General features: G+C 57.7%; 2 protein-coding genes and 2 long non-coding RNA genes across 6 annotated transcripts in view; 1 reads left to right on the top strand and 3 right to left on the bottom strand.

The window, feature by feature from the left end:
• IFNAR2 (interferon alpha and beta receptor subunit 2) overlaps positions 1 to 3245 on the bottom strand; it is an 81379-nt gene extending 78134 nt beyond the window's left edge. The window contains exon 1 of the mRNA XM_051791230.1: positions 3130 to 3245. The gene's annotated coding sequence lies outside the window, so the exon portion shown is untranslated. The remainder of the gene's footprint in view (positions 1 to 3129) is intronic.
• The window catches only part of LOC127472701 (uncharacterized), a 250451-nt gene that overhangs the window by 150376 nt on the left and 85451 nt on the right, over positions 1 to 14624 (top strand). The window lies entirely within an intron of this gene.
• LOC127472700 (uncharacterized) overlaps positions 1 to 14624 on the bottom strand; it is a 140608-nt gene that overhangs the window by 78346 nt on the left and 47638 nt on the right. Inside the window, exon 1 of one of the 2 annotated variants that reach the window (XR_007905106.1) lies at positions 3264 to 3290. The exons of the other annotated variant lie outside the window; for it this stretch is intronic. This is a non-coding gene — a long non-coding RNA (uncharacterized LOC127472700). Of the gene's footprint in view, positions 1 to 3263; positions 3291 to 14624 lie in introns of those variants that run through there. 2 annotated transcript variants of the gene reach the window in all.
• Positions 7185 to 8487, bottom strand: OLIG2 (oligodendrocyte transcription factor 2). Its single transcript, XM_051791259.1, has 2 exons — positions 8461 to 8487; positions 7185 to 8158 (listed from the first exon to the last, which is right to left on the bottom strand). The coding sequence occupies exon 2, from the start codon at positions 8117 to 8119 to the stop codon at positions 7244 to 7246; it is 876 nt and encodes a 291-aa protein (XP_051647219.1). The 5' UTR covers positions 8120 to 8158; positions 8461 to 8487; the 3' UTR covers positions 7185 to 7243.

Here is a 14624-nt window from a genome sequence, read left to right as displayed (position 1 = left end):
TTTTTTCAAGCAGACAAAGAGGTGTATAAATGTGTCTTATACATATATGTATATGTCTTTCTGAAAATAGCATTTAACAAATGCCTTCTGCATCTGCAGGATCCTCCAACAATCCTGACACTGTGATCAATCTGCAGGCTGGGGATGTTTGCTGACAGTGATTGATTGATTTTTCCCGCTAATAGGATCAACATTGGGAATATATTAAAGTAAAAGGCACGCTCCTGCCTCGCAGGGAACCCCCCGTGCCTGGGCCTGGCCCGACTGTGTGGGCTTTGGCAGCGGGATGGATGATTGATGACAGGCAGGGGATGAGCAGAGGACTCGTCCCCCCGGTGCTCTCCCCATGTGCATGACACTGGTGCCCTGCTGGGCCAGGGCCAGGCAGGACAGGGGACAATGGATCGGGGTGGCCCAGCCAGATAACCCCTTCTAATGCATATGGGGAGATCTGACCTGCCAGTTCAAGGAGAGCAGGCAAAAAGCTGATGGGAAATTAATTCTCAGGAGTTTGTCAAGACATCTCCAACAAGTGAAGATAAATGGCAGAACAAAACTTCTAAAGCTAATCCCAAGAATGGGGATGAATGGAAAGGGGAAACACTCTTTAGCATTTACATCCATCTTTTGGGGGAAGAGCCACGGGGTGAGTTTGGGCTTTGGGAGGCTGAACCAGCCAGTGGAGTCACAGAACCTTGGAATGTCCTGGGCTGGGAGGGACCCACAGGGACCATGGAATCCACCTCCCAGCCCTGCACGGGACACCCCACAAATCCCCCTGTGTCTGGCACTTTGGAGAGGGTTTTGAAAAACGGGAGTATTTTCCTGGGGCTGGTTAAAGCTCAGCCTGAGCTCCCGGATTTCAAGATGAATAAAACATTACTGCCATCAATTAATGATCCATATTTGTAACCAGTTTATCTCTGATGTGTTGACTGGGACTGGCATTCATGTGCTTATTTTCTTGTCAAGAAATAGGTCTTGAATGAATGATTTGCTAAAGGTTCTCCTTATTCTAATAAATTTTACAAGACAATGCTTTTCCAGGCAGAAGTGCCAAGATATTTTTATATACTTTTTCTTAATGAGCCCCCTTTTTTCCTCATCATAACTTAGGATAATAACTTACCATAATTATAACTTAGTCTTATGAAGACTTCATGAAATTTCGTGGAAGATTCTCCTCACTTCTGGTACTGAAGAGAGTTTGTCTTTATATTCTGGTGTGGAAGGTATTTACACTTTGGATTGCCTGATAATGTAAAGCCCACGTCTTTACAGGTTTAAAAATTGGGCAATTACAATACTTCTTTTTTTTTTAAGTATTCAGACCTCACTCCCTTGAGAGAGGTTTTTAGATGTGTTCCATTTGTCCACTAAAAAAAGTTTTCAATGTAATACTGCAGTTTCCTTGTCCATCCATTATTTAAGGCTGGATTCTTTCTAATGGAGCAAACTTTGGGTGTTCTAACAACAAACCAGGATGGACTTAAATACTTCATGGCCTTTTGCAGAGGTGGAGCTGACACAGGCTCATGTCCCTGCTGCCATCATTAGAGTTACTGTCTCCCCTTAATTTTTAGGAGAAATATTTAAATATTATTACCTTGAAAATTCAGTTTGGGGGATGCTATGAAGCCCAGAGAGGTGGCAGCCTGTGCCCAGGGATTACTTTGAACCCCCACCTGCCTGCCTGGAAGTTTGGGAAGGGACTGGAGCCAGGCTTTGGGAAAATCTCCCTTCCCATCTCAACCCCTACGTGGGCAACGAGGTTTTCAGGGCTGGGGTTTGGATGCTGAGTGTTTGCAGAGATCCTGCTGGGAAAAGGATGGTGCTCAGTGGTGCCAGTGACAGGATGAGGAGCAATGGCCAGAAACTAAAACACAACAAGATCCACCTCAACATGAGGAAGAACTTCTTTCCATGGAGGGGGCAGAGCACTGGAACAGCTGCCCAGGGAGGGTGGGAAGTTCTTCTCTGGACACATCCCTGTGTCACCTGCTCCAGGTGACCCTGCCTGGGCAGGGGGTTGGACTGGGGGATCTCCAGAGGTCCCTTCCAGCCCCAGCTATTCTGGGATTCTGCAGTAACTGTTCTGTAAATCTGGCTCTCAGCTGTGCCTGAGCGTTCAGGAACAACCTGGGTGATGCTGAGTCACAGGCTGGGAGGTGCCTGTCCCACCCAGAGGGGAACCACCACTCCAGCACAGAAGAACCAGAGCTCTGCTGCAAGAACTGGTTTGCAACACCGAGTGAGAGCTGCTGGCACCACCAGAGGCTGTTTGGCTCCTGTCACACTGGTGCCCTGTGGGCCATCCTCCAGGGGATGGCTCACACAGGATGTGGGACTTCAGTCTTTCACCCCTGGAAGTGTAAAAACCAGCCCTGTTTTCCAACCAGGGTAGAACAGCATTCCCAGGGCTGTGCCACAGCTCTTGTCTCTGGAATGACACCCCAGTTCCCACATCCAGCCCCTGAGTCTGGCATGGGGACATTGCAGGGATGTCCAGGGGGAGCTTGGCCCAGAATATCAGTGGGATGAGGCTTTTAAGGGGGAAAAATGAGTATTTTCTGTCTTCAGCTCATGTAGATGTGTGTAAGCTGTGCTCGTGAACCTCCCCCTGCCAGGGGGTCGTGCCCACCCAGGTTTGTATTTCTGGGGACAGGTTTGTAGCTAAAGGAGAACCAAGTTTTTCTGTGGAAGGCTGATTTTAGAAAGCTCTTGAGGGGGATTTGGATGCTCACTCTCAACATTCACTCCCGTGAAGAGGAAGGGAACCTGCGATCCCACACAGGGGCTCTCACAGATCCCATCCCACAGCACTGAACTGGCAGCAAGAAGAGCTGGTGCCCTGGTACCTCCCTGAGCAAGAGAAATGCCTCAGTCAGGGGTTTGCAGCAGATTTTGGGCTACTTGGTTTACATTGGCTGGGCAGAGGCTGAAGAAATTCCCTGCTGAAAGGAGGCAAGAACAGCAGGGGATAAAGGTGGAGGAGCTGCTTATGTGCCCTGCCATGGCCAACCTTTCCTCCCCTTGAGGAGGAAAAGCCCCCTGGGCTTCCTTGATGCTTTCCAGTTTCTGCCTGAAATGTGCTGAGAGAATCATGGAATGGTTTGGGTTGGGAGGGACCTCAAAGCCCATCCAGTGCCACCCCTGCCATGGGCAGGGACACCTTCCACCAGCCCAGGGTGCTCCAAGCCCCGTCCAACCTGGCCTTGGACACTTCCAGGGATCCAGGGGCAGCCACAGCTTCTCTGGGCAACCTGGGCCAGGGCCTCCCCACCCTCCCAGGTGTTCCAGATATCGAACCTGAATTTCCCGGGTTTCAGTCTGAACCCATCAGTCCTTGTCCTGCCGTTCCTGGTTGCCCCTCTCTGCACATTCTGTGCCTGGAGGGGCTGGTGGGGAAGATGAGGAGGAAAATAGAAGAGAGAAAGGGGAAGTGGGAAGGAGGTTAGGGAAGGAGAAAGGGAAGGAGTGAGGGGGTGAGTGGGGCCGTAGGAAGGAGCCGGCTCAGACGCCGGGACGAGCTTCCTCCTCCTGTCGGGACAGGTAGAGATAGACCCCGAGACAGCCTGAAAGAAAGCAGGAGGAGGGTGAAGAGAAGGGTCCGTGTGGCTCGCATGAAAAAGAAGTTTAAATTCAGAGGAAGAGGGATCAACTGGGCACTAAGAATTGGGGTGGCTGCTCGGGCTGCAGGAAGGGCTGGGGGCTGCCTGCGGGTTCCTCCTGGCCCGGCAGAGCCGCAGGTGACCCCCGGCCGAGCCCCCCGTGTGCGCTGAGCAGATGTGCCGCCCCCCTGCCCGTAACCCGACCCGGCCGGAGCCGCGGGTTCACTGCGGGCTCTCCGGGGAGTGGGGCAGCATAGGGGGGGCAGAGGGGCAGCATGGGGGGGCAGAGGGGCAGCATAGGGGGAGCATATGGGGAGCAGGGCGGGAGGGAGGGCCCCGCGGGACGGATAATCCCATTTGCAGGTAGCCCCTGGGGAGGGCCCGGGGGGCACAGCTGGTGGCCCGGCCCGGCCCGGCCGAGGGACCGGCACAGCCCCGGGGCTCCGGGGGAGGATGCGGAGCCCCAACCCGCCGGGCAGCGGGGCGGGGGGTGATGCCCTCTCTGCTTTTGCCACCGGCGGGGCCGAAACGCCCCCCCAGAAAAGCGGGATCCCCACGATTGCCCCCGGCCCTCCGCCTCCCGGGGCGGTGCTGCCCGTCGAGGATCCCCGGGACCACCTGTTAGCGCAGGGAAAGGCCCTCCGGGGGGAGCCGGGCGGGCAGACGAGCAGGATTTACCAGCTTCTGGCCGCTGCCGACTTTTGCATCTGTCAGGGTGCTAATTATTGCCTTTAATAGAGACAAAGAACAGCTCCTAATGATGCTCCCTCTAATTCTCACCTGCTCCTGCCCTTCTTCCGCAGCAGCGCTCCCTCGCCGAGCCCCGCTAATTGGGAAAGCTGCTCTGCTTATTGCGGCCTCCCCGCGCCTGGGGGGGCTCCGGGAGCCCAACCGGGGCCGGGCGGCTCCATCCCCTCGGCTCCGGCCTGACGGGAGCTCCCATCCCGGTCCCAGGGCGTTCGGCACCCCCGGGCTCCGCGGGCTCGGCGAGGAGCGGGGGGGATGTCGGGGTGGTCTTTGCCCCCCGCCCGGCCCTTGGCTGGCAGCAGAGCCTGGCAGAAGGGCTCCTCCCGCGGCGGGGACCGTCCCAAGGCGCTGGCGGACACCTGGCTGCCAGCCCTCTCCCCCCGCCCGCCTTCCTCCCCTCCCCACCGCGGGAGAAGTCGGGGGCGGGGGGGCTGGTGCTGCGAGGATCGCCTTCAAAGCCGCAAACCGGCACAGAGCTGGCACCCCGAGGGGCAGCGCCGGCGCCCTCCGGCCACCCGGGGCGGGGGAAGGCTCCCGGGCCATCGGCGATGCTCGTCCTTGGTCCCCGGGGCTTCGTCCCCGCGGCTTCGTCCCCGCCGTCGCCAAAGGGGTTTTGCTGGGGAGGGGGGATTCTCTCCGGGGGTCGGGCGAGGTCGGGCCGGGTGTCCCAGGAGAAAAACGGATGGTTCTTTCCTATAGTCGCTGGGGTGGGGGGACACTGTCCGAGCCCGCTTCCCTTTCCTGAGGAGTCGCAGGAGGACGGAGCGAACCCCCCAAGGCAGAGCCTGGAGGGGCGGTGGGGCCGGGACCGCCTCGCTCCCCGCGGGGACCCCAAACCCGCCCCGGCCGCCGGGACCGCTCCGGTTCACACACCAAACACAAAATCCCCCGGGAGCGGACTCGCTCTCGTTCCCCCGCGGTGTCTGTGCGCTCAAAACTCCCCCCCGGCCCGTGGTAACGCAGTAATAATTCTGTATTTATGCGTAGGTAGCCAGCTGGTTATTTTAAATAGCTGTCTCGGTCTAGAGAGAGAGAGAGGGGAAAGGATTTGCTGGGGCAGGGACGCGGGTTTTGGGATCTCCTGCCCACCCGCAGCCCCGAGAGCGAAGCGGGACCGGCCCCCCGGGGGCTGCCGGCCTCCTTTTCCTCAAAAACACGGGATTCCTTGCGCTGTTCCCCTTCTCCTCCCTGCAGGAAAGGGGAACCCACAGGCTGCTCCACATCCTCCACGCGTGGAGCCCTTTCCTTGGGGTGTGCGAAATATTCCCTGCCCAAATACCTGCCCAGCACTGCTAAAATACACCGGGGCGAGAGACACGATCGACTTCGGGAGGGGGGTAAAAAAAAAGGGGCCGTCCCCAAATAATTTTCTTTTCCCTTTCCGTGGATTCTCGTTTGGAGGGTGTTTGGTTGAAGGTCAAGTGCGCAGGAGCCATTACAGGCAGCAAACTCCCCACCGCCAAGTTTAATGTTTCCTCTCCCCGAATCAATGTTTAATTCATATTTAATTACTATTTAGCCTCTTCCAAGCGCTGGATTCGATGGACAAAAAATTTCACACTCCGAACGCGGTACCAGCCGCTTTTTTTCCTTGCCGCTCTGAATCTGCGGCGAACAAATGAGAAAGATAAAAAAAACCCAAAAAACAAAAAACCAAAAAACAACAAAAACCCCAAACCCAACCCTCAAACGATTTCCATTAGCCGGCGTAGCAAACTAACAAAAAACTTGGGGAAAAGGCAAGGATGCGCCTGAGATTTTCCCATCCCTTTCCCACCTGCCTCCGCCTCCCCAGAACAGCGAGGAAGAGGAAAAGGACATTTATTTAAAATGCTTTTTGTTTGTTGGTTTTTGTTCGTTTGTTTTTTATTTAAAATCTCAACAGTGGATCACTTTTTTTTTTTTTTTTTGCAACCAAACAAGTAATAAATATTATTTAGCAACTTTTTTTTCTTTTTCTTTTTTTTTTTTTTTTACAAAAATAAACAGATGATAAAATCTCTGCGAGGGGCAGCGATAAGAAAAGTTGTTATTTCAGAAACAAGCCCAAGTTCTCAGTATTGCAACACGGACAGGGTGACAGTTCCTACACAGAAAGAGCATTAAAGAGTTGAAACTTTGTTAAAGGTGGCAGGAACGGAAAAAAACCGAAACCAAACGTGTTATACGCTTAAAAGAAAAACAACCCAACGAACCCCAAGAACCCAAACCAACGAAATCAAGGTAGAACGACCCCTTTTTCACTCATGAGGCTGACACAGGACAAGTGCACGGACGGAAAGCTCAGGCAGAGCGGACTCGCGTCGTTATCGGTATATTTACAAATCCCGGACCGGAAAGAAAACCGACAAGAGAAAAAAAAGAAACGGCGGGAGGGGGAGCGGGGAAAGCGGGAATAAACTGACTTTCCCTGCGACACTTCCAGCCGGAGCCCCGCTGCCTCCGGCCGGCGCCGGGTGCCCCGGAGATGGGCTTTGCGGGGAGGAATGTGACTCAGGAACGGTTCCAAAGGCTCTACGTGTAGAAACGAACCCGGGAGAGGGGAGGGAACGAACGAGCGAACAAACGAACGAGCGAAAGCCCCTCTGCAGTTTTGGTTCCTCGGTTCGCGGCGAGCCCGGGGACCGCCCTCCCCTCCCGGCGAAGTCATCGCGGCGTCGGGGAATTAAAGAGCGAGAAGAGGCGCGGGGCTTCGCTCGTGCCGGGCTGGTTTTCCCCCCGGTCGGGGAGCGGGGCAGACCCGGGCCGGGCTCCGTCCCCTCCCGCCGCCCCTCCGCCGGCCCCGGGAGCGGAGCGGGGGGGACCCGCAGCCTCCGGGGGGAGCGTTTGTAGGTCCTGGGGGTGCCGGGGGGCGCGGGCGCGGCGGGGCGGCCCCGCCGAGGGGCTCATTTGGTGTCGGTGGCTAATCTGGGCAGGCTGGCCGTGCCCATGCCGGAGACGTGGTGGTGCGGCGGGGCCGACACCTGGCACATGCTGCAGGGGCACGGCATCCCCCCCCAGTGCTGGAAGCCGCTGCCCAGCGGGGCGGCGGCGGCGGCCGAGGGCGACTTGAGGAGCCCGTGCGGGGGCCGGATGGAGCTGACGGCCGAGAGCCCGGAGCCGGGCAGGGAGGCGCTGGAGACGGCGGCGGGGGGCAGGATGGGGTGGTGCACGGGGTGCGAGGCCGGGTGGGCCGGGTGGCCGGGCAGAGGGGCGGAGTGGGCGCCCATTCCGCCGGGGCAGGCGGCGGGGTGGAAGCCGGCGTGGTGCCCGCCGTAGATCTCGCTGACCAGGCGCTTCATCTCCTCCAGGGAGTTGGTGAGCATGAGGATGTAGTTGCGCGCCAGCAGGAGCGTGGCGATCTTGGAGAGCTTGCGCACCGACGGGCCGTGGGCGTAGGGCATCACCTCCCGCAGCCCGTCCATGGCGATGTTCAGGTCGTGCATCCGCTTGCGCTCCCGGCTGTTGATCTTCAGCCGCAGCTGCTGCAGCTCCGGCTCCGTCATCTGCTTCTTGTCCTTCTTGGAGGAGGAAGAGGAGGACGAGGAGGAGGACGACGACGAGGACTTGAAGCCCAGCTTGTCCACCACCACCACGCCCGCAGCGCTCATGGCGCTGCGCAGCTCCGCGCTCAGCTCCGGCGGGGAGTCGCTCTGCGTGGAGCTGGACACGGTGCCGCCCGTGAAGCCCCCGCCGCTGCCTTTATTCCTGGCCGTGAGGAAGAGGTCATCGGGCTCCGGGGAGGACGGGCGGCTGGAGACCAGGCTGGCGTCCGAGTCCATGGCCCGGCGGGCGGGGCGGCGGCGCGCACCGGGCTCTGCCTGCGGGGAGGGGAGAGAGCCCGCGGGCGGCCCCGCGTCAGCGCCCGCCCAGACTCGCCGCGGCCCCGCCGCCCGCCCGCCCCGTCGGGGAGCCCGGTCCGCGGGGCCGGAGAGCGGCTCCAGCGGCGGCACGGGCCGCGCTGCCCGCCCTCCCCTCGCCGGGGGGGCACTTCTCCTCCCGTCCCGTCCCATCCCGTCCCATCCCGTCCCATCCCATCCCGTCCTGCCCCGTCCCTCCCTCGGCGCCTCTCCGCCGGGCCGGGGGTGCCGCGCCGGGGGTCGCGGGCGCGGGGGGCACTCACCGTGCGCGGGGCGGCCGCGGGGAGGGCGCGCCGGGACGGGCGAGCTCGGCAGCAGCGCGCACCTTGCGGCGGCCAACGCGGCCGCTTTATAGCCGCGCCGGGGAGGAACGATGTCACCGGGCGGGAGGGGGGCTGCGCCAATCCGCGGCGGCGGCGGGGGGGGCGGCTGATGTCACCGGGGCCGCTCCGGCTCGGCGGGGCGGGCGGGCGGGGGGGGACGGCCGGCAGCGGCGCGGGGAGCCCGGCGGGGGGGAGGGACTTTTGTCAAATCCATAATAAAATGCAACAATGACAGCGCCGGGAACAGCTGTTGGGGGGGCGGGACGGGACGGGGACGGGAGCAAACAGCCCCCGGCTGCCGCCGGCACGTCGGTGTTTCCCCGCGCCCCGTCCCGCCCCGCCGGGGAGGCTCAGCCGCACGCACCGGGCGGCCGGCGCTGCCCCCGGAGGGTGTCCCCTCCCGCCCCCGGCCCGGGCGTTATAATCCCGTTAAGTGCAGCAAAGGGAGACGGAGAACAGAGTGATTTCGACCACTCCGTTCCCCACGAGCGAATTTCCCGGCGGAGCCCCCGACTCCGGCCACGCAGCAACCTGGAGAAGCGCTGGGAGCGGCCACCTAAAGCTCCCCCCAAACGAGCCTTCAGCGAGCCCGGAAGGGGAGAGGAGAGAGCAGGAAAGAGTAAAGGACATTAACAACAAAAAATAAATAAATGACCTTCGGAAATGCCTCCCGCCTTCCTCCGCTGCTCGCCCGGCTCCCGGCGAGTCCCCTCGCCCCGGCAGCTCCGTGCAACAGGGTCGGGGCTTCCTCCCACCAGGGTAAATCCCCCGGCCGCCCCCTCCCCGCCGTTTCCCCCCGGCCCCTTTGCTTTTGTTGTATTATTTTTACACCCGTGTGTTTCCCAGCTGGCCCGGCAAGCCTCAACCATCCGTTAAATATGTATTTAAAACGTTAAGAAGTGAAGCGTGGAAATGTGTTTCCCAACGGTTGCGGGGATGATCCGTAACAGGTCAATTAGGAAAATCTGTCCCAGCGACAGCCGGGCCCGCCGCCCGCAGCCCGGCGTGTGTCCCTCCCGGCCCCGGCCTGGCCACCGGGACCTGCCCGGGGCTCCCCCCGGCCCTGCGGGGAGCGAGGAGACCCCCCGGGACTGGGGGGAGCTGGGGCCGAGCCCCGGAGCGAGCAGCGGGCCGGGGAGGGGGGACACGGGGCCGTGCAAACTCTGCGCGTGTCGGGCGGTGCGGGAGCGTCGCGGGGAGCCCGCTCTGCCTTTTGGCTGAGGGCTCTCCTCGGAGCCTTGTTGGGGCCGCAGAAAACACGGCAACGACGAGCACAACTCATTAAGCCCCGGCTCCTTCCCCCTGGCCGGCGGCTCCCGGCGGGGCCCGGCCTGCGGAGGGGGAACGGGGCGGCGGGGAGGGGGCGATCGCCCCCGGGGCTGCGGTGCCGCGGCGAGAAGGAGGAAAACGCCGGCATCGCTCGTCTCCTGCTTCCCAGGGCTTGGTAATTTTCCTTCTTAAAGGCTGGGACCCTTCCTTCTTAAAAGGTCGGATCCGCCGCCCCTCCGCCTCCCAAAGGGGGGGGTCCCATCCTCCCCGTCGGGGCTGCGGCTCAGCCTCGGGGCAGAGCGGCCTTCCCGCCGCTCCACGAGCCCGCGGCTGGGATGGGACGGCTCGGGGGCAGTGGAGAGGGGGCGGGAGCAGAGCTGGGGGTCACCTGCCCGAAGGGACGGCGGGGAAAAGGGGCCTCCGGCCCCGGCCCTGGGCAAACGGGCATGGGCAGCGGGCAGGGGCTGCGGGGCCGCTGCTCCCGGCGGGAACCTTCGGGCAGCGCCCTGGGGGGCCCGGGAAGAACCGGGCAGAGGAGTCGTTCCTTTTCCTTTTCCTTTTCCTTTTCCTTTTCCTTTTCCTTTTCCTTTTCCTTTTCCTTTTCCTTTTCCTTTTCCTTTTCCTTTTCCTTTTCCTTTTCCTTTTTTCTTTTTTTTCTTTCCTATACCTTTTTTCCTTTTTCTTTCGCTTTTCTTCCTTCTCCTTCTTCACCTCGTTCTGGTTTCCTCATTTTCCTTTTCCTTTTCCTTTTCCTTTTCCTTTTCCTTTTCCTTTTCCTTTTCCTTTTCCTTTTCCTTTTCCTTTTCCTTTTCCTTTTTCCTTTTCCTTTTCATTTCCCTTCTCTTTCTCCTTTTCTCCTTTCCATTATCTAATTTTCCTTTTAATTTTCTTTTTTTGTTTGTTTGTGTTTTTTTTGTTTGGTTGGTTTGGTTTTTGTTTGTTTTTCCTGTTTTGGTTTGTTGTGTTTGGGGTTTTTTTTCCCGTTTTCTTTTTTTTTTTTCCCTTTTTTCCCCTCCGCCCTCCAGAGAGAAGATCTGTGTCCCTAACGGAACGAGCGATGGCCCTGGTGCTCCACGTCCGTCAGTCTGGACACGGGTCTGTCAGTCCTGCAGCCCGCGGCCGAGCTGCTCTGCCGGGGGTGCAAGGAAGGAGGGGGGTGATCTCTGCTGTGAGATGACAAATGAAATGTCGCACATCCCCCCCCTCCCCGGACTCGGGAAGGCTCCGTTTCCAAACTGCCGCTCGCTGGCGCATCCCGGGAAGCGGCCCCGGAGAGGTCCCAGAGGAGCCCTTCACCCGAACTTGATTTTGACACTAAAATGTGGAGCAGAGCCCATTTTCTCAGCTATGAATATGTATTATTTTTTTTTAATAGCGCCTGTAGACAACTAAGGCATGAATGAAGGCACTCAGGGAACATGATGAAGTGATAACTTAATAAAAACCAGACTATTGCTTTCATGTTGAGAATCACTCGGAATGTCATTAGGTTATTGTTCGGGGGGTTTATTGCCCGTATTCCCTCCAAGTCCAAGGCGTACACGGAGCCACACTGAAGCCGGCCCGGGCTCCGTGAGGAATCCGAGGCATCCCGAGCCCAAAGCCGGTGTGTGCCTGCAGCTCCCGGCAGCTCGAACCGGTTCTGGCGCTGCCTCGGGAAGCGGCGGGCCCGATCCCGGCGCTGTCTGCAGCCCATCTGTTGGCAGGGCTGCGAGCTCCGACCCGGCTCTGCGGCTCCAGAGCCTTCCAAGCTGCTCGGTTAAGAGGGGGATCTTCGGGGAGCCCTTGGGGGTCACCGCCGCCCCCCCAACACCTCTGGACCACAAAGCTCAGCCCCTGACAGAGGACACGAGGGCTGGGCGTTGCCTGCAAGCTCTTTGCCCGCTGCTTAAAGGTGTGAGAGGGGTCTCAGGGCAGAGAACAACTTCTGGAAGGTTCAGGTTGGGCCCGTTTTCCTTGGTTTTTTCTTTGTATTAATTTCTTTCTGGTTGTATCTCAATCGGATACAAATCTATTTTGTTGTTGTCTGGCCTCCCGAGTGAAGCCCAGCCTGTGGGTTTTGGTGTCATTGCACCTGCCCAATTAACACATTTGACACCCGTGATCTCCAAGTAAAGGGACTCGAGTTCATTGAGCAGTGCACTCGTTGTTATTCCCTTGGGGTTCTCCTCTTTTCCAGGGCTGGGTTTGGTTTTGTTCACACTTGTTCCATGGAAATGTTGGAGACACATGCTCTTTGCCAAAAACTCAGCATGTCTTCCCATTCAATCAGAGACTGGAAAAGCTTCTCATCTTCACAGGAGTCACCCAGAGGGAAGTCTCAGAAACACCAGAGCTGATGTTTGTGATATTTGCAGGATTAAAAATACGCAGGAAATAGCCCATCTCCTGTTCTCATCTAGCAGGGAAAAAAACTCTTTATTTATAAACTTTGGACACTTGTGATCCTGCTGTCATCAACAACAAAATAATTAGATTGCTGTTCAAAACCCCGGCTGGGTTCTGTGTCTCACAGCTCTGAGGCTCAGCTGTCCCTCCTCCCCAGCACAGAGTCACTCAAATAATCACTCCCAGAGATCAACGGGGACTCACTTGGGCTTCTTCACCCTGGAGAAGGACCCAGGGAGACCCTTCCAGGGCCCAAAGGGGCTCCAGGAGAGCTGGAGAGGGACTGGGGACAAGGGATGGAGGGACAGGACACAGGGAATGGCTTCCCAGTGCCTGAGGAGAGGGTTAGATGGGATATTGGGGAGGAATTCCTGGCTGTGAGGGTGGGGAGCCCCTGGCCCAGGTTGCCCAGAGAAGCTGTGGCTGCCCCTGGATCCCTGGGAGTGTCCAAGGCCAGGTTGGATGAGGCTTGGAGCACCCTGGGCTGGTGGAAGGTGTCCCTGCCCATGGCAGGGGTGGCACTGGATGGGCTTTGAGGTCCCTTCCAACCCGAACCATTCCATGATTCTGTAATCAAAACCACCTCACTGAGACTCCTTTTAACAACTCTCCAATGGAGGTGTCAGACACACAAACTTTCTGACTGTAATTTGTTATGTTTGATGCAAGATGGATTTTTTACAAAGTATGCTGTGATTTCATTTAATACATTCCTGGAAGAAATTAAGATAACTCCATACCACCCTTTTATTGCTTTAGCAAAAACCAATTCCTAAAGCTTATAAAGCAGCCTGACAGCTGTTTCATTGAACAGCTGCTCTGTGTTACCAACAATCTCACTCCTCAAGGGCAACACCATCTTGACAGGACAAGAGGAAACAGCCTCAAGCTGTGCCAGGGGAGGCTCAGGTGGGACAGGAGGAGGAATTTCCTGCTGGAAAGGGTGGTGAGGCCTTGGCAGGGGCTGCCCAGGGAGGTTTGGAGTGCCCAGCCCTGGAGGTGTCCCAGGAAGGCCTGGCCGTGGCACTCAGTGCTCTGGGCTGGGGGACAAGGTGGGGATGGGGCACAGGGGGATCCATGGGCTGGGAGGGCTTTTCCAGCCCCAGTGATTTTGGGATTCTATGATGTCCTCTGGACAATGAGGAGAAAGAAGCTGAAAGGAAGGAAGGAGCAGTGCTGACTCCTGTCCTGGACACCTGTTGACCTTCACATCCCCAAGTGCTCAAACCCAGGATCCGTTTTCACAGTGAGTTTCTTTCTCAGTGCTGAGCAGAGAAATATGTTTGTAAATACCCAGCCTAGCACTGCCCTCTGGCAGTTTGAAGCCATTCCCTGTGTCCTGTCCCTCCATCCCTTGTTCCCAGTCCCTCTCCAGCTCTCCTGGAGCCCCTTTAGGCCCTGCCAGGGGCTCTCAGCTCTCCCTGGAGCCTTCTCTTCTCCAGGGGAACTCCCCCAGCTCTCCCAGCCTGGCTCCAGAGCAGAGGGGCTCCAGCCCTTGGAGCATCTCTGGGGCCTCCTCTGGACCTGCTCCACACCTTCCCTGGGTGGATGCCCCCAGGCCTGGCTGCAGGATGGGTCTGTGCTGGGATTTGCCCAGGCACACACACTTTTCTCTCCCTCAGGAGACAGAACTGGGCACCTCCTCCAGCTGGGGTTTGCTTTGCTCTGACCAGGCTGGACACAAACAGGATTAGGGAATCCCTGCCATGTTCACTCTTCCACTGCTCTGAGCTGCTCTCAGCCCTGGGCTCAGCAGCAGGGCCTGAGGGGGGAAGAAATGTGTGTTTTATAGATGGAGGGGCAAAGGAAACCCTGGCAAAACTGGGAATGTCTCCTCTGCAAAAAAACTAAGCGTCCTTGTCAGGGCTGAATTTAGCCCAAAAATCATACTTTAGTCTCTAATATTTTCAGGAAATTTCCATATAATACAGCATGTATTATATATTAAATGTTGTGTAAAACATGTCAGTTTTCATTTTAGGTTTCCTGGGCAGGATTTTCATAACTTTTTTTCAGATTTGTCTGTATGTGTCACTCTTATACTGCACTCTTATACACTTCTTCTCTTTTCCACGTCTTTAGTTTAGCTGGGAGATCCTTAGAAACGAGAATCCTGGCAAAGTTTTAGTGAGGAGCAGAACATGAACACATGGATAAGTTTTGCTGTCCCTACCTTGTGCTCAGAAGGAAAACTCTTTAAAATTCCTGATGCCAAAAGGTGACTGTCTGACTGAGCCCCAGGGATTCTGTTGCTGTGGAAATGATCCCCCATCCCCAGGTGTTGGTGCCCTTCATGTGGTGGCAACAAGGGGCTCATGGAAACACCTGCTGCTCGTGGGCATTTCACTGACTGTGTCATGGGAGGCCCTTGGGATGCAGGAGTCACAATCATGGAATATCCTGAGCTGGAAGGACCCCCAAGGATCACCCAGTCCAAGCCCTGGCCC

The sequence above is a fragment of the Manacus candei genome, unplaced genomic scaffold, assembly GCF_025592945.1.
Source record: "Manacus candei isolate 608988 ecotype Guabito, Panama unplaced genomic scaffold, ASM2559294v1 h1tg000031l, whole genome shotgun sequence".
Lineage (NCBI taxonomy): Eukaryota > Metazoa > Chordata > Aves > Passeriformes > Pipridae > Manacus > Manacus candei.
This window is presented reverse-complemented; position numbering and strand designations above follow the sequence as displayed.

What these genes read in the sequence shown, in the direction of transcription:
- OLIG2 (XM_051791259.1), bottom strand. Translation starts at nt 8,119, where the DNA reads ATGGACTCGGACGCCAGCCTGGTCTCCAGCCGCCCGTCCTCCCCGGAG.